At 49.4% G+C, this 23,841-nt stretch overlaps 2 protein-coding genes across 2 annotated transcripts in view; one reads left to right on the forward strand and one right to left on the reverse strand.

Moving 5' to 3' along the window:
* On the reverse strand, window positions 1–2,227 carry SDF2 (stromal cell derived factor 2). Its single transcript, XM_080630295.1, is given in 4 exon segments — window positions 1–858; window positions 1,433–1,629; window positions 1,711–1,850; window positions 1,852–2,227. Coding segments are annotated over 4 exon segments (777 nt in total). The 5' UTR covers window positions 2,004–2,227; the 3' UTR covers window positions 1–570.
* The window catches only part of SUPT6H (SPT6 homolog, histone chaperone and transcription elongation factor), a 27,853-nt gene continuing 5,924 nt past the window's right edge, over window positions 1,913–23,841 (forward strand). Inside the window, exons 1-29 of the mRNA XM_080630294.1 lie at window positions 1,913–2,021; window positions 7,454–7,595; window positions 8,057–8,215; window positions 8,395–8,465; window positions 9,072–9,267; window positions 9,936–10,020; window positions 10,409–10,682; window positions 11,778–11,879; window positions 12,353–12,469; window positions 12,988–13,077; window positions 13,532–13,674; window positions 13,927–14,078; window positions 14,519–14,617; window positions 14,736–14,865; window positions 14,951–15,101; window positions 15,524–15,678; window positions 16,250–16,445; window positions 16,925–17,064; window positions 17,143–17,260; window positions 17,645–17,721; window positions 17,881–18,016; window positions 18,432–18,569; window positions 18,896–19,063; window positions 19,553–19,680; window positions 20,419–20,626; window positions 21,111–21,258; window positions 21,495–21,637; window positions 22,362–22,502; window positions 23,590–23,785. Of these exons, the coding sequence (XP_080486420.1) occupies window positions 7,487–7,595; window positions 8,057–8,215; window positions 8,395–8,465; window positions 9,072–9,267; window positions 9,936–10,020; window positions 10,409–10,682; window positions 11,778–11,879; window positions 12,353–12,469; window positions 12,988–13,077; window positions 13,532–13,674; window positions 13,927–14,078; window positions 14,519–14,617; window positions 14,736–14,865; window positions 14,951–15,101; window positions 15,524–15,678; window positions 16,250–16,445; window positions 16,925–17,064; window positions 17,143–17,260; window positions 17,645–17,721; window positions 17,881–18,016; window positions 18,432–18,569; window positions 18,896–19,063; window positions 19,553–19,680; window positions 20,419–20,626; window positions 21,111–21,258; window positions 21,495–21,637; window positions 22,362–22,502; window positions 23,590–23,785 (3,970 nt within the window). The 5' untranslated portion in view covers window positions 1,913–2,021; window positions 7,454–7,486. The remainder of the gene's footprint in view (window positions 2,022–7,453; window positions 7,596–8,056; window positions 8,216–8,394; window positions 8,466–9,071; window positions 9,268–9,935; window positions 10,021–10,408; window positions 10,683–11,777; window positions 11,880–12,352; window positions 12,470–12,987; window positions 13,078–13,531; window positions 13,675–13,926; window positions 14,079–14,518; window positions 14,618–14,735; window positions 14,866–14,950; window positions 15,102–15,523; window positions 15,679–16,249; window positions 16,446–16,924; window positions 17,065–17,142; window positions 17,261–17,644; window positions 17,722–17,880; window positions 18,017–18,431; window positions 18,570–18,895; window positions 19,064–19,552; window positions 19,681–20,418; window positions 20,627–21,110; window positions 21,259–21,494; window positions 21,638–22,361; window positions 22,503–23,589; window positions 23,786–23,841) is intronic.

The raw sequence follows: 23,841 nt of genomic DNA on the forward strand, positions 1-23,841 counted from the left end.
TGCTGGATTTGGGGCATAGGGAGCTGGTTTGTGCTGGATTTGAGATGTGCAGACCTGGTTCGTGCTGGGTCTTGGATGCTGGGCTCAGCTTTGGGTCAGGTCTGGATGTTGGGATCTGGTTTGTGTTGGATTTGGGGCATGGGGATCTGCTTCATGTTGGATGTTGGGCTCTGTTTGAGGTCAGGTCTGGATGTTGGGATCTGCTTTAGGCTGGATTTGGGACATGGAGACCTGGTTTGTGCTGGGTCTCAGACGCTGGACTCAACTTTGGGTCAGGATCTGCTTTGGGCTGGATTTAGGATGTGAGGACCTGCTTCGTGTTGGATCTTGGGCTCTGCTTTGGGTCAGATCTGGATGTTGGACCTGCTTCATGTCAGATTTGGGACACCAGGATCTGCTCCACATTGAACTCAAGACACTGGGATCTGCTTTGTGTCTGGGATGTGCTTCGTGTTAAAATTGGGGCCCTGTGTCCTGGCACGCATCAAACCCCAATGAGAACAGGGGCCATCCCTTTGTCTGAGCAGTCCCAACCACCTCAGGGCAGCACCCAGAGGCCGTCTGTGTCCATCACAACTCAGCGTGGTACTGCTCCGCTTTGAAGACCTCACTGGGCTGCATGAAGATGCCCTCCATCACCTTCCAGTAGTTATTCTGGCTGGAGGTGGCCATGCCGTGCACCTCCTTCTGCCCGTGGATGGGGCGCCCATACTGCTCCCCCGTCACCGAGAGGAAGACGTCGGTGGAGGTGTGCTGGAAGCGAACCTCGCCGTCCCGTGACCAGTAGGTCCCAGTGCACACCACTGTCCAGTCGTCCAGGTAATCACCCTCACCGTCCTCACCAAACGCGCTCACCTCCTGTGGTCAAAACCAGCTTATTTTGGGGGTAGAATGAGGCAAGGGGGGACTTGGGGGTGCTGAGCTCACCCATAGTGAGGAGGGGGCTGAGGGGAAAGGAGGGACTTTGTTGGGACTTGGAGGGTCTGTTTGGGACTGGGGTGTTGGGGAGGAAACAGGAGCCCATCTCAAGGACCTGAGAACAAGGTGGAACTGGGAAGGATCCATCTGGGACCAGGGAATAAGGGAGCACTGGTGGGGATGTGGGGGACAAGGGGGATGCAGTCAGGAGTGGGGAACAAGGTGGGACTGATAGGGACAAAGCGAACAGAGTCAGGACCAGGCAACAAGGAAGGGCTGGCAGGGACATGGGGAACCTGGTTTGGACTGGGAAGCAAGATGGAGCTGGTGGGGACAAGCAGGACAGGTAGGACCTGGCAGGGACATGGAGAACCCAGCCTGTACTGGAGAGCAAGACGGATCTGGTGGGGACAAAGGGGACCCGGTAGGGCCCCAGGGGGCCCAGCAGTGCCCAGGGAAGGGATCTGCTCCCGTTGGACACGGTGCACTCGGGTGTGGCCGCTGTCCCTGGTACCTGGTTCCCGGACAGCGGGGATGCGAAGTGGTGGCTGTGGAGGTTGCGGCCGGTGCCCAGGTGCGTGAGCCGGATGCTCTGTCCGCACCGCACCGGAGCGCCGCGCTCGCAGACCCCCGCCGTGCGGGCCCGCACCCGCCAGTAGCTGTTCCCATCGTCCGCCGCCGACACCCCGGTCACCGACTGCTGCCCGCTGCCTGCGGCCGGGGCGAGAACCGCGGTCAGGGCCGGCTCGGAAGCGGGGAACGAGGAGGGAAAAGGGAAGGATGTCCGGTTACCGGATCCGTAGCGCACATCATGCGAGTGCAGGCGGACGTTGTGCCGCACGTTCAGCAGCTTCACCACGGAGCCGCAGGTGACGGGCCCGGTTCCGGTTCCGGTCCCGGTGCGCACAGCAACGCCCAGCGCCAGCACAAGCACCCGGGCGAGCACCCGCGGCCTCCCCGCCGCGGTACCCCTCATCCCGCCGCCGCCGGAAGAGGAAGTGGCGCCGCTCCGCCCGCCCGGAGGTCGCCGCTCGCCTGCTCCGCCTCCCCTCGCTCGCCGCCGCTGCTGCCGCCGAGGCCTCCATTTTCCCCTCGGCGCTCGGGTAAGGCCGCACCGGGCGGGACCGGCGCCGCGCCGGGAGGGGCGAGCGCTGGCGGCGGCGCTGGGGCTCGCGTCACCCCGCGGAGGGCCCGTGGGGAGCCGTTGCCAGGGGAACAGTGGGGCCGCGCCGGGCCTGGGGCGGCTCCGAGGCCTCCTGCGCTGCGCTGGGCGGCTCCGGTGCAGGCCTATGGGGCCTAGGGCGGGCCCTCTGCCGCCGGTCGCGGGTGGGCCCGGCGGCTCTAGGAGTGCCCGTGGTGGAGACGGGGCTTTGGGGAGATGAGGCGGGGGCAGGCGGCCCAGGTGAGGAGCTGCTGACCGGGACCGCAGCTCCCGCCCGCCGGAGGGGCCCCACAGCGGCCCCGGGGGCTGTGGGGTACCCGGGACACGGTGGGGAGCGCTGGTAGGGGTGAGGGGTGGGCATGGGGAGCGTCGTTCTGATTCCTGGAGGGGGGAACGGGGTCTGAGCTCTGTTACACGGGTGTTCCGCATCGCCCCACTCCTCAGGTGTGATTCCCAGAGCATTCCGTTTGGTTTAGCAAGCTTGTGATAGGATCTTCTGTAAAAATCCATGGGGCAGCAGCCTGGGAAGGCCCTTTTGGGGCTTAATGAGTGGCTAAAAGGTGGCAAAAAAAGGTAGGGATGAAGGAGTGGTGCCACAATGGGGTGAGGTTATTGTGGAGTTCCGTCGGCATCTCCCTGCTTTATTTTCCTGAATATGGTGCTGTGGAGAAGGAAAAGTCAATCCTAAATCATTTAGGTTGTGATTACCTGCAGAGAACAGGTAATGCGGAGCGGCTGAGGTGTGGTAAATGAGCTACTACCTGTATAAGGAAGGTAACAAGCACTGTAGAGGCTGACTCTACATCAGCTTTTACTATGCAGGAAAGAGCTGGTGGTGTCTCAGCACTTTCTTTTAAAGCATCCATCACCCCACTGTAGCCTAATGAGGAGATGTTGGGATTACCTTAAAGGAGCAGAAACAGAACAGAAGACATTATGTTGCTGTATAAAGCATTGGCAGTTTGTGCCCTGGCTCTTGCTGGTGATTCTGGTTTGCCCATCTCAAAAGAGGAGCAGTGGAAAAGGGGCAGGAGCAGCGTGGATGAGCAGGTTTGGGGCAGGTGAAGCTTTCCTTTCCTCGCCGTAGGGGAGAACTTGCTGACGTGGGATACAAATCAGGTGTGTGAAGCCCCGTGCAGGTCAGAGAAAGCGAGGAGGAAAGATGAGTTTTCAGTTTCTTACAGGAAATTCTGATGCAGCAGGGCTAAAATAAACAGGAGGAAGTGCTTTTTCACACAGCGTGTTATTAAACTGTGGCAGAGGATGCGCTGCCACCCAATAGCATCGGGGCAGTGGGACCAATGGGGAGCATTAAAAACTAACAAAGTAGGTGTGGGAAGTTCCAGAGCTGCAGTGCTTGGGCTTTCCCTGTCACAGCGTCTTGGTCCCTAGTCATTTCACCCCTACACTCCCTGTTGTCATAGTCTTTTACTGCTGTGGATGTACTTAGGCCAAGCTAAAATCAATTTCATGGGCATTTAATAGAGCAAATAAATAGATTTGCCTTCCTTAGGCCAGTGTTTGAACTGAGTCAAGCTTCCAGCCTCTTATTCTCACAGAGCTTTCTGAATCCTCTCCAGCTGAACTTTTCAAAGGTAGACTAAGAACTAAGCAAAACTGTTCAATGGTGGCTTTGGCAATGGATCTGCGTGACCTTAAGTGGACTGTGAGTTGAATCATGACGTGGCAGAGGTTAAAACAATCCCTGCCCAAACCCTCTCCCACCCAAAAATACCCCCCACAAAACCAGTGTTAGCGTGGGTCAGGGCCTTGGTGTAGTTTCTCACACAAAGAATGGGGAGAAGCCAAGAACTTGCTTCTTTCTTGGTCCTTTCCAACCCTAACTGTTCCATGATTCTCTTCAGCACCCATGCTGTAGTAAAGCATAGATTAGCACTTGGTTTTTCTGTTTTGGGCATCAACAATGATATCCTGAGGTTGACTGCTGAAGAATAATCAATGTACCTTGCTGTGAGGATGCTCCTTGGTTATTCTTGGTTGTAACCGCTGTTCCTGATGCCATCCTACACATGATTATGTCTCTGCCTTGCCAGAGGGCCACCCTAACTGGCCTGGAGCAGGAGGTTTTTCTATAACCCTCCGATATTCTGCAGGTGCTCGCAGTGTATCTCTGTTTCTAAACCTAATGAATTAAGTTTTGCTGAATTAAGTGCTCCAGCCTCCAGCACTGCCATGGTTTGCAGTCGTGAGCAGCCAGCAGCTATCTGGATGCATGGCCATGGCTTTACAGGTGTCTGAAAGTCTGGTTTCCAGGTTCATTACAAAGCAACCCTTATTCTGAAGGCACTGCCTGGGCTAACCAGGGAGGCAGCCCACAGCGCCTGTGGCTGATGTCTACCCTGGTCCTGCTGACCTGATGTCTGCAGTCCTGGTATTGACAGCAAAGAGAGCTGTCTGCTCAGGGTCATCCCAGTTCAAAGGAGCCTGTGGACTCTGGACAATTGCCACTGGGCCTTTGAGCTGGGCAAAATGCAGACACCCCTGGGTGAAAGCAGAGGTTGTGTAGCTGCTCAGCCCTGAGCTGATCTGGTGTTGATGTTGAGTGGAAGAGGCCGTGTTCAATGTGGGGGCACCCCTCCTTCCCTCACTGGCTGCTCTGGTGCTGTCACAGCATTGCTGTTGTCTTTGGTCAGTGTCTAGTGGCTGTAGGGTATCTTTGGGTGAAGCTGTACATATACATCACCTGTAGGAGCCTGTCTGCTTGTGTACAGGTAAGCGTGCAGAATTAGGCATGGTCTCCCTGTGGTTTTGGTGCTCTAGTGCAATTTAGTACTTGCTGCTATGCTGCAGTGTTGCAGGAGCAGGGATGCTGCTGTGCTGCTCTGAGGAAAGGCCCATAGCATGATACAGCTGAGCTGACCCAGTGCTTATCTGTATGGAATCTTTAAACCCCCCTGTGTGACACACAAGTGATGCTGCTGGAGTGGGGCTCTCTCTGTGTGATCCAGGCCAAGCAGCAGTGCTGGTCTGAGCTCTGTGTCTCTGCCTGCTCTGGCTGCAGTCCCTGCCACTTTCCTGTCCTGTTTTATTTCAAATGAAGACCTCTCTGGCACACAGGGTGGAAGAGGCACCTTTAGTCCATATCTGATTCAATATCTCCTTGGTAATAGCTACCCTTCCATTTGCTGTGCTAAGTGACATCCCTGCTGTCCTGAGCTGGATCTCACTGGAGCCAAAAGCACGCGGTTTTGTGGGTGGCTGGCTTGTGTGGAACCTGCTCAGCTGCATCATTAAATGAGATGGGTTTCCTAAGTCCTAGTCATTCCCTGTGTCCAGACAAATTTGATTTGACATGAACTGAAATTGCCAGGAAGTGGTAGAACAAGTGATGATAAAAAAAGTTGAAATTGTGGGTGAAGTGGCAGAGAATAGTGAATTGTCTGTGATGCGGTGATGAGGGGGGTTCTTTCATCCTGGATTTGCATGTTGAGCATGGACAGGAGAGAGATGAGGTTATTAAACTTGGAAACGCGCTAGGAAAAGCCACTTAGCCTGTTATGTATGTTAATACACCCTGATGGATACCTGTAGAAGTACTGGTGAGAAAATGTGAGGTTGACATGATATTCATACACAGGGTGGCAAACATAACAATTCCTATTCCTCTGCTGTATATAGCTACACTAGTCATCAGTGGTGTTTGCTTCAGGGTTTAACTAGCATCTGTACTGCCCTCTGAACAGTTATTCCCAAGAGGGATCTATGAATACACCTGTGTGAATTCTGCAGTCTCCTCTTGAGGATGGGCATCACCCTGTATGTACGCACACATCCTGTTTGGGTGCACAGCAGTAGCGTTGGCCTGCTGCAGTTTCTGCCCGTCTAGAGCATGGCAGATAGATAGATGTTGGCCACAACCACGTAATCCACAGCCAAGGAGTACAAGCTGCTATCTGCTCACGTCTGAAACTTGGCAGAGGTCTTTCCCTTGTCTTTGTTGTGGGTTTTCCTCAATGAGATATGGCCGACACGCTCCTTTGGACCTACTGGTACTTTAAGACTTAAAAGGTTATCCCAGATCAGCCTTGCACCTTTTTGTTGCTTTTCTTTAAGTGAGGAATAAGTCCCTGGTTTTCCCTAAGTTGTGTTTGTGCACCAGATGTGTGGATCTCAGGGTGGAACAAGAAGCCCTGCACACATGAAGTGTCATGGCAAAGCCTTGATCAGGTTGTTCCATACGGGACCAATTTCCTTCAGCTGTTTGTTTGCAGTGGGAAATGATTAAGGAACATTTGGAAGCATGTTTGTGTAAGTATCGTTCCCTGGCCTATGGAGTTCTCGTCTCATCTTTTTTCCTTTCTTTTTTGGTGTGTGTTAAATTACATCCGATGTAATTTCACATGAAGGGTTTGGCTTTAGATCTGACACTTCTTCTGAGCTGCTTTTTGTACCTTCCCAAAGCCTGGTGGTTCTTCCTGGGCAGGAGTTTTCATCTTCACACCCATTTGAGGGATTGATTTGGTTTTTTTTCTCATAGCTGACTGTGTGAGCTGCTCTTCTTTTGATGTATGTAAAAAGGAACCCAGAAATCCCTTTGGAAAGTTTGGAAATGACAGCAAGTTTTGTAACCACAAGAAGCGGAAGCTCAGAGGGGCAGAACTTGAGCCGTGTCTTTATGGACACACGCTTTCCTTTGTGCCAGGCTGGATTTATACTGCTTCCAGAAACCTCAGTTGGGGAAAAACATCAAACAAAAGGTTCTGGGTATAGAAAACACCCGTATCTGTGGTCTCATTTATTTACCTCTGGAAGAGACCCCTGGCTCTGGCTATGTGGGCCGGTGGAGTTGGGCAGGCGGCAGCTCCTAGCCACTTGTTTGCTCCCAGGCCTTTTGTTTGCTCCATGAGGCTCCACAGAGCCTTGCTAACATCCTCCAACTCAGTCAAGGCCCTTCTCAGCGTCACCCTGGCTTCATCAACTGCGTAAGGATTACTCACATTAACATCCTAATTGGTTGGACAGTGTGCCCAGCACCGTGCAGTGTCGGTGGCAGCACTGGGCTGCTTTCCTGGCTGTGTGGGAGGGTATGGATGGGATGAAGGGCTTTGGCTGCATGTACTGGTTCAGCCTCAGCCCAGAGCTCAGCTGTGCAATGAATGCTGCTGTGGCAGGTCCTGTCCTGCTTGCTGAGACATGGCTTGACAGGAGCTGGCAGCTTTTGGCCACTGGCTCTGCTTGCCTAATCTCTGGTGACAGGGATGTCCAGGCAAGGTGGACCCTGGGTAATTCAAGGCCTTGATAGATAATTTCAAGCCCTCTTGCCTTAGATGACTTCTCTCCAAAACCCTGTAGGGGAAAGTGCTTGTGTTTTGCTCGCTCAGCTGATGCGATGGATGTTTCCTCTTCCCCCAGTTGCACTGGAGCTGTGTGTGAGAGCCTGCAACCATGTCTGACTTCGTAGAAAGCGAAGCAGAGGAGTCAGAGGAAGAGTACAACCAGGATGGGGAGGTTGTGCCCAGAGTAACCAAGAAGTTTGTGGAGGAGGATGAGGATGGTGAGTCTGCCTGTCAGTTCTGAGTCTGCTGAGTTGTCTGGATGCCTCAGTGCTGTGTTTTACATCACATGACTGCAGATGGAGCATTAACTGTGCTATAATAGCATGGCCATCTGTAGTTGATCATCTCAGCTGTTTAAGTGCCTCCTTTCCTTCAAGTGCTTAGGTGGTTTTATATTTGGCAACAGAAAATACACTGCTTCACCCTCGTGCCACTTGCAGGCACACAGTTTGGTAGTAAACAGTAGAACCAGAAGGTTGTCCAATGTGACCACTCCACCTGTTCCATCTGCAGCAAGAGCATGAAATCACGAGTCAAGAAGTGAGGTTGTGACAAGAGCAGCTGCTGGGTTCTGCGTCAGTAGAAGTGTTCACTTTAAACTCTCTGTGTGGATAGTGTGAAGGAGTCTTGGCAGATAACCAAGGAGTGCATGTTTAACACTTGCTGCTCTTCCCCCCAGATGAGGAGGAGGAGGAGGAGAATCTTGATGATCAAGATGAGCAGGGGAACCTGAAGGGATTCATTAATGATGATGACGATGAGGAAGAAGAAGAGGAGGAAGAAGCCAGTGACTCTGGAGACTCTGAAGATGATGTTGGCCACAAAAAGAGAAAGCGCAGTAAGCTCTATGATAACTGTTCATAACAGGTCACAGTGTAACGCTCACACTGTCCTGCCAGAGAGCACAGCTCTCTCTCCGCCCTGGGTGTCTGCAGGTCTGGGTGAGCTGTACCCCTCTTACTGTTGGTCCATCCCCAGCTTAGCAGAGTGTAACTCTTCTCTACTTTCTTCTCGTAGCTTTTGACGACCGCCTGGAGGATGATGATTTTGATCTCATTGAAGAGAACTTGGGTGTTAAAGTCAAAAGAGTGAGTTGTGTTCCCATGCTGCTGTTAATGGGGTGGTGGGTCTTAGCTTGAAGGAGCCTGGAGTGAGCAAGAGGTGCCTTTTGTCTGCTCCTACCCTCTTGGGGAAGAAAATGCTGAGTGCTTGAAGGAAGTGGAATCTTTCCCTGCCCAGGCAGCTGGGACCTGGCTTCCTAGAGTTTGCAAAACACTTCTGGTTCCTAAAACCTGCCGTGCTCCTCCCTTCCCACCTCTGCTCGACAATCTTAGGAGTCTGTTTTCCAGTAACATTCTCCTGCATGGTGCTAACCTCAAAGTCACCACAGGCTATTATGGGCTGTAAAGCTCCTTCCACAATGGTCACTAGAGGCACACCAAGCCAGGCTAACAGCGGTGGTGACAGCATGCAAGTGGCACAGTCCTCAGCAGGCAGTTACATTGTGTGTACACTGAGCCCCACGAGTACCTGCAGCAGGGCTGCCAGGGGGATGGCCCTTCTCCCTTGTCTGCTTTTGCTGGGCTCCATCTTGCTCCCTGTCAGAGAAGTGCAGTCATGGCCTGGCAGAGGCCACACTGGGCCCAGTGTCCATGCCAGGAATTGTGGGCCCTAATGAGCTGTTTTGCTTGCAGCAAAAATTCAGGCGTGTGCGGAAAATGTCCGATGATGAGGATGATGAGGAGGAAGACTATGGGAAGGAAGAACACGAGAAAGAAGCCATTGCTGAAGAAATCTTTCAGGATGGTGAAGGCGAGGAAGGAGGGGAAGCTGTTGAAGCTCCTGTTGCTCCACCAGAAGAGGAAGAGGAGGAGGAGGAAGATGAATCTGGTGAGTGTGGATGGTCAGTTACATCCAAAGCGTTAAGGCCAGGAACCAAGTTAAGGCTTTCTCTGAGCTACAAGTAACTAAAGGCTGTAGCCCCATTGTGATAAAGCTCTTTTTGGTCTGATTAGTACAGTCTTTAGAATGAAGTGTTTCTGAGTGGCAGAATTAGTTTGTCTAAACCACTTTGTCCAGAAGCACATTATGTATGCTGAGGTGCTGAATGTCTCTAACATGGAAATGCTTCAAAGGAAGGAAGTCAAGGCACTGTTTAGTACCTAGTAGCACAGCACATGGCACATGCCTGCCTTACTTGGGCATCAGCCCATTGCCACTGCTAATACCATACTGAAAGAGTGTCAAGAATTCTTTCTGTCTACTGCCTGAAGCAGCAAGGCCTTTTCTGACTGCAGTTCAGTGCGCTGAGCTGCAGATAGCTGCCAGATGGCTTTGCCTGTGTCTGGAAGTTCGTTCTAGCTTGTTATTGTGGGTCAGGCTCCTGGAATGTTTGAGGTTGGTGTAGGAGATGCTGTGGGTAGCTGGGCAGACTGACAGCCAGCGGCAGCCTAGGCCTGTGATGGAGGCTCATAGTTGCATTGGCTGAGCTGAGCTTTGTGAGAGGTACCAGTTGAATATGTGAGGTCCTGACTAGTAAATTGTTTCTCCATGTCCAGACATTGATGACTTCATTGTGGATGACGATGGTCAACCTCTGAAGAAGCCAAAATGGCGAAAGAAGCTCCCTGGATACACTGATGCGTAAGTATTGATTGGAAATTGGCCTGGAGCCTCAAAAACGGTGCTCAGCTTGAGTCTTGCAACTGCAGAGTGATTCAGCTTGCGGCTGGGTACTTCTGGTCTCTTTGCCTAAAGGAACCTGGTAAATTTAAACATGGAACATTTAGTCTGTGGTTTCTTAATGTCTGACTCTTTCCTTTCTCCCTGGATTTTTTATAGGTATACCAAAACCAGTCCCTTAAGAGAGGTGTTTGCATGTAAAGCTCAGAGTTGTGTACCTATCCATGATAGATACACATGATGGGGGAAAACTAAAGCTTAGACTTGAGTGCTTTGGCCTCTTCTGTGTGGCTAGAAAGATGTTCTGTGAACTGTACCATGGGGGTGAACCATAGTTTTTGCCTTCCAGTGCTTTGCAGGAAGCCCAGGAAATCTTTGGTGTGGACTTTGACTATGATGAGTTTGAGAAGTACAATGAGTATGATGAGGAGATGGAGGAGGAATATGAGTATGAGGATGAAGAAGCTGAAGGGGAGACCCGTGTACGACCCAAGAAGACCACCAAGAAGCGTGTCAGCCGACGAAGCATCTTTGAGATGTATGAGCCCAGTGAGCTGGAGAGCAGTCATCTAACAGACCAGGACAACGAGATCCGCATGACAGACATGCCTGAGAGGTTCCAGGTGAGGGAAGAGGGAGCCAGAAGGTATTTCAGTGTTCAGATGTATCGGTGACATGGTGAATTGTGTTAGCTGTGTAAGCCCGGGTTTAGCACTGGTCCTAGGTTCTCTTTGGCCACTGGGTGCCAGTGTTGCACTCCCAGGCTTGTGCTCTGCTGAGGTGTCCTTTATGCTGGATGCTATTAGAAATCCTTTGAGTTGTACCTCTGGATAACAAGAGGTACAGTGCCAGAGAAGGTTTCTAGACCACCCATTTGCCAGGCAACACATACGTGTTCTGTACCAATTGTAACTCACTTTAATCCAAGTGACTGGGACATGCACTGCTCTCAATGCAGAGTCCTGTTTGTGCTGCTGGGAATCATTGTGATGTCTCATATTTTTGTCTTAATTTTACCCTGTGTTCAGTTTTTCACTGGAGAATCCATCTTCCTTTATGTTAATGTAATTCTGTGCAGGAACTTGTTACCCTCCCTTGTAAAAGAGTCAGCTGAAGCTGCCAGCTCTTCAGAAGGACCTCTTTTCCCATGCCAGTGTGCACAGCACAAGGGAGTGCTCTTTGGAATGTCTTCTGGCCGTATGTGGCCTGTTCAGACACACTGTCTTCCTCATGGATGTTGGTGATGATTAGAGCAGGCTCCTGAAAGAGAAGTGTCCGAGACTAAAAGCCCAGGGAGGGTTTGGAGCTGCTTTATGTTCTGTTATTCTATGTCTGCAGCAAGAAGAGTGATGATAGAACAAATAGACTGAAGCAGAGGATGTAACTGCAGAGGGTTTGGGTCTGGCAGGAGGAAGGGGTATCCTGAACTTGATCCACACAAAAAATTTCACACCGTTGCATGCCTTTCCACAAGCCTTTGAGAGAATTGTAGCTGCCTTTACTGGTGTAAAGCTGATGCAGGCTTCTTGTGTGCTCAGAAAATGCAGATATTGAAGTGCTGTCCTTAGCAAAATCCAGTAGGTATGGGAGGTATGAGGCCCTATAGGGCCTATGGGCAACCTGCAGCTCAAAATAATGATTTCCAGGCCTTTTGGAAAGATGGTAGCCCAAGCCCTGGTGTTGCAGGTACCTCTGCTCATCCTGTTGTCTCCCCACAGTTACGATCCATCCCGGTGAAGAATGCTGAGGATGATGAGCTGGAGGAAGAAGCTGACTGGATTTATAGGAATGCATTTGCAACACCCACCATCTCCTTACAGGTAAAGGACTATGCCTGGGACTTGTGTCCTACTTGACTTCCAGATTTCCAGTCTGCAGATATTGTTCCAGGAGACTGCTGAATGTGGTGCCCCATATATGTTTCTTTCTGGTTTTTAGCAGGTTATTTAACATACATGCATCTTCATTCTCACATCCACGAACGGGACAAAAAGGCACACAGAGAAGTTGCAAGAATAACTTAAGAATGATTGAAAGATCTCTGAGCCGCTGTGCACTCAGAACTAAACCAGTATTAGCCATGATCTGCTTTTAACCATCAGTTACTTTGCCCAGATGCTGCTTCTCTTCCTTTCAGCCAGTCAGGGCTAGGATGCTTTTCTGTGGTCTAAAATCAAAGCAGGTACCTAAGCCTGCGTTCCTAAGGCTGCTGTTTTCCACCCTTAGCCCAGGCTGGTCTTTTAGGGAGGTCACCTTAGGAATACAAGCAACACAACATGTTTCTCCCTTTTAGGAAAGTTCTGACTACCTCGACCGTGGGCAAGCCAGTAGCAGCTTCAGCCGCAAGGGTCCCAGCACCATCCAGAAGATTAAGGAAGCCCTGAATTTCATGAGAAATCAACACTTTGAGGTAATTTTGCTCCATTGCCATGACAAGATGTGAGCTGCTGTCTCCTTATCCAGACAGGATTAGCAGAAGCATTTAGGGCAGCAAACTAGAAGAGACTGAGATACCTGGTTGCCTTTCCTGTGGCTACATGGTCCTTTGTTGGTGCAGTTCATCTTATATGAGCTGTGGCAACACAGGTTTTTAAGGCCTGTTTGGTTGGGCTGCTGTCATCATAGTTCCTTGATCCTGAACAAATGATGTTAACGGAGATGGAGGAATTTTAGAGTCTCTTCAGTCTTGCTTAGTCCATTCAACCTGTTCTCTGAGGTGTTGCCTGCTGCTGCAGAAGCTCTTTCATTTATGTGGTGTGTTTGTTGGTGGATCAGTCTTAAGAGCTGGGGGATGGCTTGTTATATTTCCTACACCACTGCTCCATTAGCTTGTTCTTCCACGTGGAACAGGAGCATTCTCTGGACTTCTGGCTGCCAGGAACAGCCTGGTCTCCTGCATGGTGGTGACGAGTCTCATTTCTGACCCAGGTCCCATTCATCGCCTTCTATAGAAAGGAGTATGTGGAGCCAGAGCTGCACATCAATGACTTGTGGAGGGTCTGGCAGTGGGATGAGAAGGTGAGGAGTGTTTTCACTGCTTGTTATCCCATTGATATTTAAGATGTCTTCCCACCTAACCTGATACTTTCAGCAGATTTTGTTTTGGCTGTGGAGACCTTACGTGCTTTTTTTATCCATGTTTCATGCGTGTTTGCTGTCATGTGGTGGTAAAGGGTTATCTGACTAAAGAGGATTCAAAACAGTCCTTCTGTTCACCAAGTTCCTTTTGTGTAGTGACCTTCTATCAGGAAAATCCAAACCTTGATTTATTTTCTTCTATAACTACAACCCATCTTTGAGATAAGACCTGCTGCGTGTCACATCTGGGCTTGGCTGTAGATAATGATTTTGATGATTCTTTTTGCATGACAAATATCCTGTGATCCTGAGAGCCCCTATCTGGGAAGGGAGGAGAAAGATGTGATGCACTGTGATGGTATATTTCACTGGAAGTCTTTTGTTCGCATGTTAGTGGACCCAGCTGAAGATCCGCAAGCAGAACCTGACACGGCTGTTTGAGAAGATGCAGGCCTATCAGTATGAACAAATCTCTGCTGACCCAGACAAGCCCTTGGCTGATGGAATAAGGGCCCTGGATACTACTGACATGGAGAGGTATGGTTCCATGACTTATATTCATTAGAAGTGTGTGTTGACTTGCCCAAGCAGCACAGGCTGTCTGGCCACTGCAGTGCATTGACTTTAGCCTCCCCACAAAGCCAGTACTGAGAAATATTTAAGTCTCTCTTGGAAGATGAGCCCAAGTGCTCCTTCCGCCTGTGACCTGTAGCAGAGCAGGTTCCTTGAGTGCTCTGACCACGGCTCAGCTGCAAGCAGGGTGTAACATGCTGGCTTTGCATGCCGTAGGCTGAAGGACGTGCAGTCCATGGATGAGCTGAAGGACGTGTATAATCACTTCCTGCTGTACTATGGGCGAGACATCCCCAAGATGCAGAATGCTGCCAAGGCTGCTCGAAAGAAGCAAAAGCGTATCCGAGAGGATGGTGAAGAAGAGGAAGGTTTGTCCCCAGATTTGATAGTCTCCTAATTGTGGGCTGATTGAGAATCCTGGTTTGAAAGAATGGTAAGGAAGTTTGTTGAAAAGCCCGTGTGTTTGCACAGAGCAGCTCTGCTGCTTAATTCTGCCTTAAGTTAGTTCCAGCTCTTTCAGGCATCTCTGATCAGCCACCTCGATGTGTGTTTTAATGTGCAACCCAGAGATAGAGATACTGCTATTAAAACTGCAAAAGAATGAAACTGAAGAGAAGATACTGTTTTCAGGGTGTTTTTTCTAACCCTGAATCATTTTAAGACTATGACCTTTGAGATGTGCTTGTGGAATTTAGGGGATCTAATGCACCATGTAGGTTGTGTTTAATCCCTGTGCTGTACTTCTGACACACTGCAGCTGTCTGGATGCCTCCATAATGAGGCCTTGCTAAACATATCCTTCCCATAGGTGATGGGGAGGATGCAGAAGATGATGAGCAGAAAGGGCCTGAGCTGAAGCAGGCTTCCCGGCGGGATATGTACACCATCTGTCAAACAGCTGGGCTGGGTAAGAGCTGTGCTCTGTCATGCTGAGCTTGCATTGGCTTACCTGTAGAAGGAGAACTGATGGTTAGCTCAGTGTAAGCTGCTTGTCCTTATTGGTTTTGTTGTTTTCCTATTACCAGATGGCCTGGCTAAGAAGTTTGGTTTGACTCCTGAGCAGTTTGGAGAGAACCTCCGAGACAGTTACCAGCGTCACGAGACAGAGCAGTTCCCTGCAGAGCCCCTGGAGCTGGCCAAGGATTATGTGTGTAGGTCAGTGCGGGGGGATGTGACACAAGGGAGGGGATCTGTGAGCATTCTCAAGTCCTAAGCCTTCATGTTGCCTTTTTGCTTTTAGTCAGTTCCCAAGCCCTGAAGCTGTGCTGGAAGGAGCCCGGTACATGGTGGCTTTGCAGATAGCCAGGGAGCCTTTGGTCAGGCAGGTCCTGAGACAGACTTTCCAAGAAAGAGCCAAAATCAACATTTCACCAACCAAAAAGGGGAAAAAGGTAAGGAAGGGGAGCTCCGACTCTATGGGTCAATTCAGGGAAGGATCTAAATAACATACAATGCTCTTTTTGCATCTGAAACCTTCTCCCATGTCAGTGGCAACTCGAAGAATCTCAGAGCAGCGTGTGAGCTGGGCTGTTGCAGAGATCAGCTCAGCATGTCTCAGTGCTGCCATTTTTAGTCTCAGCATTTCATCAGACTGATTTTTGCTGTTGAGATGTTGCCTTCAGTTATTGGAACAGTCTCTGTTTCTCTGGGTCTGGGAAGGAATTCCACTGTGTCCTGCTGGGGAAGGAAATGCAGACTGGCAGGCATAGGGGTGACGGGGTATTGAATAAAAACCACTGTCTGCTGTGGTATACAGAAGGGTCTTTCTTCATGAATGCCTTGCATGCATGCTGACTTGTCTCTCCTCTCCCAGGATATTGATGAAGCCCACTATGCCTATTCCTTTAAATACTTGAAGAACAAGCCTGTGAAGGAGCTGCGAGATGACCAGTTCCTGAAAATGAGCCTGGCAGAGGACGAGGCACTGCTCACTATAGATATCAGCATTGACATGAAAGGAGTGGAGGGGTGAGTCCTCGCTGGCTGGGCCGTTCATGCCTTGACAGAGCTCGTTCATCCAGTGCTGCTGTGCTATTAGAGCTCTTCCATAACCCAAACTGCACCTGGAAGTCATGGGCTGGTGCTTTCCTGCACCTTAAAGTCAGGCAACCTCTTAGGGTCTTGTTTTTTTCTTCATCTTAATGAAAACTTAGGCAGACATCTCCCTTATTCATTTGAACCCTGAAGCCTTTAGGATTTTTCTGAAAGATGATGCTTTTTTTCCCCACCTACACTCACTGTATACTCTTTGGTTCTTTCCCTGCACATCTGAGGAGCCACACTGTGCAATGTGGCTGTGGGCTGCCCTGTGTTGTGCTGATCAGGCCACCAGCATGGCATTTGGCTGTGATCTGTCTCACGGCATAGCTCTTGCAACTAAAGGAGTGTTTGATGGAAGGATTGGCTCTTCTCTCTAATTTCCAGGCATCTTCCTGAAGTCAAGGTGCTGCTATTGCATCCCTGTGCAGGAATCTGCCAGTGGTGGTGTCAGTGCGGGCATTTGAAGCCCTTTTATATCTTCTCCTCTTATTTTTTGCAGCTATGGTAGTGACCAGACATACTTTGAGGAAATCAAACAGTTCTATTACCGGGATGAGTTCAGTCATCAGGTGCAGGAGTGGAATCGGCAGCGTACGATGGCCATCGAGCGATCCCTCAACCAGTTCCTCTACGTGCAGATGGCTAAAGAGCTGAAGAACAAACTGCTGGTGGAGGCCAAGGATTATGTCCTCAAGGTGAGATGGGAGAGCTGGGGTTACAAATGCTAACAGTCCTGCAGCATGCTGGAGATTGCTGTTGACAGGCCATACACAGGCCTTTTCTTGGGGAGGAGGAGGAGGCAGGCAGGGATCTGCATCTGGTTCTTTCCCAAGGTTGGAGAAGAAAAGCAGGCATCTCAATAGGGAGGGGAGAAGGGCTCCATGGTACTGCAGAGCTGGTTCCAATCCTGGCAGAATACAGTCTTGCTGCCTTGAGCAGTCCATGACTGCCCCATCCCTGGCAGTGTTCAAGTCCAGCTTGGACAGGGCCTTGAGTTGCATGGCCTAATGTGAGGAGTCCCTGCCCATGGCAGGTGGTTGGAACTGGCTGATCTTAAGGTCCTTTCCAACCCAAACCATTCTATGATTCTGTGACCTTCCCTCTGGAAAAGGGCTCTGCCAAAGCACCTGCAGTGGATTTTCTCACTCCTCAATTTCCTTTCCTGTTCTACCAGGCTTGCAGCCGGAAACTGTACAACTGGTTAAAAGTAGCTTCATACCGTCCTGATCAGCAAGTGGAGGAAGATGATGATTTCATGGATGAAAACCAAGGGAAGGGGATTCGGGTGCTAGGCATTGCCTTTTCCTCAGCCAGGTAGGAGGACAGGAATTGCCTCTGGATCCATGTACAGCTTTAGCAGTCCACCGTGTCTGAGTGATCTCTGTTTTGCAGGGAGCACCCTGTGTTTTGCGCCCTTGTTAATGGAGAGGGTGAGGTTACGGACTTCCTCCGACTGCCACATTTCACTAAGAGAAGGAATGCCTGGCGTGAGGAAGAGAGGGAAAAGAAGGTGAGTTATTGTTGGGATGAATGTCTGCATGTTGGTTTTGGTACCATGCAATCCACTGTGGGCTGGAGAGGAATAGTCAATCTGAAGACAGCTCAGGCCTTGCCACTCTTGCATGCAAACATACTGCCTTTTCCCCACCCTGTAATTTTCCTGGCAGAAGAGTTGTTTCCAGTTATATTCCAGTTCATCTCTTCTGCTCCTCTTATGGGGAGTGGCACTTGGGCAGGCTTTTTGCAGGCTGGCTTGTGGAGAAGATGTTTAGCCATGTTCGTGATCAAGGTGGCACTAGGGGAGGATTTACCCTGTGAAATAGGAAGCCAGGACTGGTTCAGTACAGAAACTCTCCAGCTTTACTGCTCTGACCTGTCTCACTTCCCCTGCCAGGCCCAGGATATTGAAACCTTGAAAAAATTCCTTCTGAACAAGAAGCCTCATGTGGTGACAATTGCAGGCGAGAACAGGTTGGTCTTTGTGTTCCTTCCACTTCCCAGTCTCCTTGCAGTCCTTCCCTCATGCCTGTCCACATTTCACTTGTTTCTGTCCGCGGGGTTATCTCCCAAAGTGATCCCAGGACCCAGCTTTGCACTCTCCCCTCAATCTCCTTGGCTGTCTCTCCCTAGGGATGCTCAGATGCTGATGGAGGATGTAAAGAGAATTGTTCATGAGCTGGATCAAGGGCAGCAGCTGTCCTCTATTGGAGTGGAGCTGGTGGACAATGAGCTGGCCATCCTCTACATGAACAGCAAGAAGTCTGAGGTGAACCTTCTGTTATTTCAGCTAGCCCTTACTCTGTTGTTCATTCGTGCTGTCTCATCCTCTGTTGTCCTGGCCCTGCCTTGCATCATCCTCTATCCCATGTGATCCACATAGGCAGTGATGTACCAATCTTTGGATCAAGGCACAGCATCTTACTTAGGCTTCCCTGGGGAGATCAGCACCAGCAGATGTACAGAGTAGATATTGATGTAGTCTGAAATGAGTCTTGCTCAGCTGAGTGAGTGGGGTTGTTTCATTCCTACTTGCAGCAGAGCTCTTGGAAGCCTCTGACCTCAGCTCTCTTCGTGCTGAGCACCAAATGCTTCCCTTGTTCCAATCCCCATCTGATGTGTCTTTGCTGCTTGTGTTACAAAGTGTGAAAACACCATCAGGGTTCTCCCTGATTCTCTTGCAGAATGAGTTCAGGGATTACCCTCCTCTGCTGCGTCAGGCTGTCTCCCTCGCTCGCCGCATCCAGGACCCTCTCATAGAGTTTGCCCAGGTCTGCAGCTCTGATGAGGATATTCTCTGCCTGAAGCTCCACCCTCTGCAGGTAACTTCTTCATGAGATCCTTGAGCAAGGAAGATCTTTCTGTGCAAGAGAAGGTTGTCTGGGAGGCCTGGGACAGTTTGTTGTCAAAGAAAAGTCTTCCAAATCGAACTCATGCAAGTTCTGCCTGTTTTATGCAATATTCAGGCTACACAGCACCTTTTTTTTACCTCTTTTAACTCATCTGCCTCCTGCCTTTAGGCTGTTTCAGGCGTAACTGAGGTGCAGCACAACTCCCGAGAGCCAGTATGTTATGTTTGGCACAGCTTGCTTATGGCAAAGTGTTGCAAGCATCTCCATGGGAGGCTAACACCTCTCCTTTCTGTCAGGAGCATGTGGTGAAGGAGGAGCTGCTGAATGCCCTCTACTGCGAATTCATAAACCGTGTGAACGAGGTGGGAGTGGATGTCAATCGGGCCATTGCTCACCCTCACAGCCAGGCTTTGCTGCAGTATGTGTGCGGCCTGGGACCACGCAAAGGCACCCATCTGCTAAAGGTAAGAAGGCTTCTGTCCCTGCCTACAGGAACAGTGCATCATGTGGCCTGATAGCAATGCTTTTAGGAGATGCATCAGGGTCCTGTGTGCCAGATGCAGTTGACAGCTCCATTGACATGTGTTTTAGTAGGTGTTATCTCACTGCACCCAACCCTGAAGCTATGCAAAGACTTGTGTCCTTGACAGACCCAAGCAGGTCCATCAGTCCTACGTAGCTCCTGAACCCACAGGGGTGGATGCATTGTTATGGTAGCAAGATGCCTTCATGTGGTAGAAAACACAAGGCAAAAAGCCAGTGCTTTTCCCAAAAGTCAGAGCTATTCCATGTGGAATCATCTTTCATACATGCAGGCAGGGAACAACAGTTTGAATTGTTGAAGCTTATATCGGGTGGTTTGAACACTGCAGTGTCCAGTGTGAGTCCTCTGCTTTTCCTGGAGGACCCTTGTGTTTGAATAGCAAGGTTTATACTATTCCCTGTCTTTCCAGATCTTAAAACAAAACAACACACGTCTGGAGAACAGGACCCAGCTGGTTACCATGTGCCACATGGGACCCAAGGTGTTCATCAACTGTGCTGGCTTCATCAAGATTGACACAGCGTCGCTGGGTGATAGGTGGGTATTGGGGTGCACCCAGTGTCATACAGGGTATGGAGTTAGCATGAACAAAGGCTGAAGCAGTCTTGTACCCTGGAGCCCATATCCCAGGAATTTCTGTGTGGCCCCTCTGATTCCTGGCCAAGTTCAGGTATTGTTGGTTGTTAATCTGATCCCTGAGGGCAGCTAAACTCATACAGCAATGTGAGCTGCACAGCATTAATTATATAGGTTTGAAAGACCCTTTGTGGTCAAGAGGAACTAAACTAATACCAGCTATTCCCTAATGCGGGAATGTCCATCAGTAACCCATGTGCGCTTTGGCTTAGCTTCTGCTAGTCCTACCAACAGTGTTTTACTTTAGGAAAGTTCCAAACTTGAGGGATAACTCCACAGTTCAGCTTTCTCTTAAACTAGTAGCAATATTGGGAAGTTTGTAGAGCATTAGGTTACTGGTAACTGAACAAGAGAGGTGTTTGGAAGACAGCAGTAACCTAATTTCTAAATCTCTAGCATCCTAAATGCCTGGCTGTATCTTTGCAGCACAGGAGCTGCAGACTGGAATTTGTCTTGCATTGGTTCCTGTTGGTTAGCAAGGAAGAATTCCTTGTGTCCTTTGTAGCTTGCTCCACAGGGGACAGCAGTGGCAGAGCAGACATGCAGCTGGTCATAGTGCTCAACAGTGCGCTTTATTGAGCTGAAGGAGGTGACTCTGGAACCCTGCAGAGCCCTTATCTGAATCTTGCTTTATTTCAGCACTGATTCCTACATCGAAGTCCTAGATGGGTCCAGGGTCCATCCTGAAACCTATGAATGGGCAAGAAAAATGGCTGTGGATGCCTTGGAATACGATGAGTCAGCAGAGGATGCTAATCCTGCAGGAGCTCTAGAGGAGATCCTGGAAAACCCCGAGCGTCTGAAGGACCTGGATCTCGATGCCTTTGCTGAAGAACTGGAAAGACAGGTGCACTGCGGGGTTCCTGGTGCTGAGAACCAGAGGGAAGCTCTGCTATCCTGCTCGGTTCTTTATGTTTTATAGCTGGTGACCCTCCTCCTTTGGAGGAGCATTTAGCAGTTGTAAAATGTATGAACAGCCAGTATGAGTATTCAGTGTCTGACAGTGGCATCTAGTAAATGCTTACACATGGGGTAGAGGGAGGAAGGAGGCCAGAGAAAGTTATGAGACCATTTAAGCTGTTCTCCCTGAAATTACCTGACTATTTTCTGAATGTATTGGTACTTTCAACCTCAACATCCTGTAACTGAGTTTGATGGTGGATTCTTCTTTGTGTTCCTTTGTGAGTTTGATGGTGGATTCTTCTTTGTGTTCCTTTGTTTTTGAATTTGGTGTTTGATGAGTTCCTTGAGTTCTTTAATAACTTACACTGAATTCCATACTCGCCTCCTTTCTGCTCCTCATGGCTTTATAACCTTTGAATACCACACAGGGCTATGGTGACAAGCATATCACTTTATATGACATTCGAGCTGAACTAAGCTGCAGGTACAAGGACCTGAGAACCCCATATCGTTCTCCAAACACAGAAGAAGTCTTCAATATGCTGACCAAAGAAACTCCAGAGACTTTTTATATAGGTATATCCTTGGTTTCTGTCATCCTAAGTTGACTTAAGATGTGTAAAGGTGGGGCAGAGGGATCTTAGTGAGTCTGATGTTGGGATGGTGCTATGGTTGCATGTGTCTGAAGTAGCTTTTCTGGGTGGTCTTCTAACACCTACATGTGCAGCTACCTTAGATTGAGGGCTCTCCCCTTCCCTGCAGTTGGCTTGCAGTTGTTCATTCTTCCTTTCTCCTCTCCCATCACACCACAGGTAAAATGATCATCTGCAATGTGACTGGCATAGCCCACAGGCGGCCCCAAGGAGAGAGCTACGACCAGGCGATACGGAATGATGAAACTGGCCTTTGGCAGTGTCCTTTCTGTCAGCAGGATAACTTCCCTGAGCTCAGCGAGGTGGGGCTGCTGCTCCTCATGGGGCTGCCTTTGTTGAGAGCCTGCAATTAGCAGGCTTGGGCATTGTGTAGGGTTCTTGGGAGACAAGGTATCTGCAGTGCCCTGTCTGAATGTGGCCTTTGGCTGCAACTATCTGTTCCACTTTAGACTAATTGCTTCAGTATAGATTTGACAGCTCCTTTATGGCTACATTATGGATTTAGTGAATTGGGCTGAGAGGGAAATGGACCTGGGGCTAAGCTGGCCAGTTCTTTGCAGATACATAAAAGCAGGTTTGTTCGTGGTCTAGGATTGTGTTTTACGCAGAGAAACTGCCTGTGACACTGAAAACAGAAGGTTGTTTTGCCACCTGCTCAACTTTAAGAACTTATCTGAACTCCCTGCTGCTTAATGCAGCTGTACTTTAGGTCTCTTCTAAACACTGCTGAATTCCAGCCTTGGTAATCCATGGCTTTAAAACCCTATAGCATTCATTAGAAACCAGCCCTAGCTGCAAGCTTGTGTTCAGGGTCTGAAAATGTTCTGACCTTCCTGGTTGCAGACACAAAAGCTGAGTAGAACCAAAATAGGGTAGCACACATTGAAGTCCTCTGTCCCCTGCCCTTCCACATCTTTGCTGGCTGCAGCAGTTTGCTGACACAGCTTTTAGACTTGTTTTTGAGTGTTCGCTGCTGGGGCTATTTTGTTTCCATGCTGAATGACTTTTACTTTTGCCTTGCTCAAGGTTTGGAACCACTTTGACAGCGGTTCCTGCCCAGGTCAGGCCATTGGAGTGAAGACACGTCTGGATAATGGTGTCGCTGGCTTCATCCCAACAAAATTTCTTAGTGATAAGGTGGTCAAGCGGCCAGAAGAAAGAGTAAAGGTATGAAAGCAGAGTATTTCCACATATCCAGCAAGAGCTGGAGGAGCCTGGAGCCAGTACCAAAGATTCAGGGTTTGGTTAACAGCACCATTCCCTAAATGACTTTTCAAACCTTATTTTCATTGAAGGACTTTGAAGCAGCAGCAAGTTCAGGCTCTGGTTAATGTCTTTGTCCCACAGTGCAAATCTCTCTTGGCAGCTGGTGGGAACCACGTTAATCAGTTAACATGTTGCACTGCAGAAGGATTTATTATCATCTGGCTCAAGTCTGGGTTTAGGAGACCAGAAGGCATTCTAATGCAGAGCTGCCCTTTGTTTTGGCTTTCTAAAGAGTTCACAAAGCTGCTGCTAGGTATGCAGGGGTCACTTTCCTTCTCTCACAGCTTTTTCTTCTGTCTCAATTCACTTGTGGAGGTCAAAGTTACTGGTCCAGAATTACAGGTCTTGCTCAAGACAGGGATTGGGGTTCTGGAAGACACAGAATCACGTATTTTTATCACAAGATGAAATAGAGGTTTAAAATCTTTGCTGTCTTTTGGGGTCCCATGCAGGTGATGGATAATCCTGAAAGCTCAAAGGTCTCAGCATTTCTTTCAAGAGCTGTTAATTTCAGCACGGTTAACTGGTCTAAGACATTGCACTGTTTGTGATGGTATTTTCTTTCCCATTTTATTACAGCAGTCCTTTGGATGTTTTCCACTCTGTTTCAGAACAGACTTAACTGCTTTCTTATACATACTGAAGTCCAGTTGTGCGGTTCCCGTTGTTAAAGATATGTAAAGCAGCAAACTTTATTGTCCTCAGCCTCCAGACATACAGTTTCCTGTGTGGTCTGGAGCATAGCTAGTAACTTGCTGGAGAACTGCCCATTTTTCCTTTAATCTCTTTTGATTGTAGTCATCTTGGGATCAGTTGATTTTCAGTTTGAACTGAAGGCTCACTTTTAAAGGTTATATCAGTCTGAAGTAGGTGAGGTAGTTTGTACCTCCTGTTGGCAGCATGACCCCACACAGATTGCTGTGTAGCGCAGGGAGGCTGGTGCATCAGCCGGACCTGCTGATGAGCTTTGCCTGCCCCTCTCCTGTAGGTGGGAATGACCGTTCACTGCAGGATTATGAAGATTGACATTGAGAAGTTCAGTGCAGACCTGACCTGCAGGACCTCAGACCTGATGGATAAGAACAATGAGTGGAAACTGCCTAAAGACACCTACTACGACTTTGACTCTGAGGCAGCAGATCACAAACAAGAGGAAGACCTGAAAAGAAAGCAACAGCGGACAAGTGAGCCTCTAATTTTATTCTCCCTCTTAATGCTAACCTTCTCAGGGTGCTTCAGG

The sequence above is a fragment of the Psittacula echo genome (assembly GCF_963264785.1).
Source record: "Psittacula echo genome assembly, chromosome: 15".
NCBI classification, from domain to species: Eukaryota; Metazoa; Chordata; class Aves; order Psittaciformes; family Psittacidae; genus Psittacula; species Psittacula echo.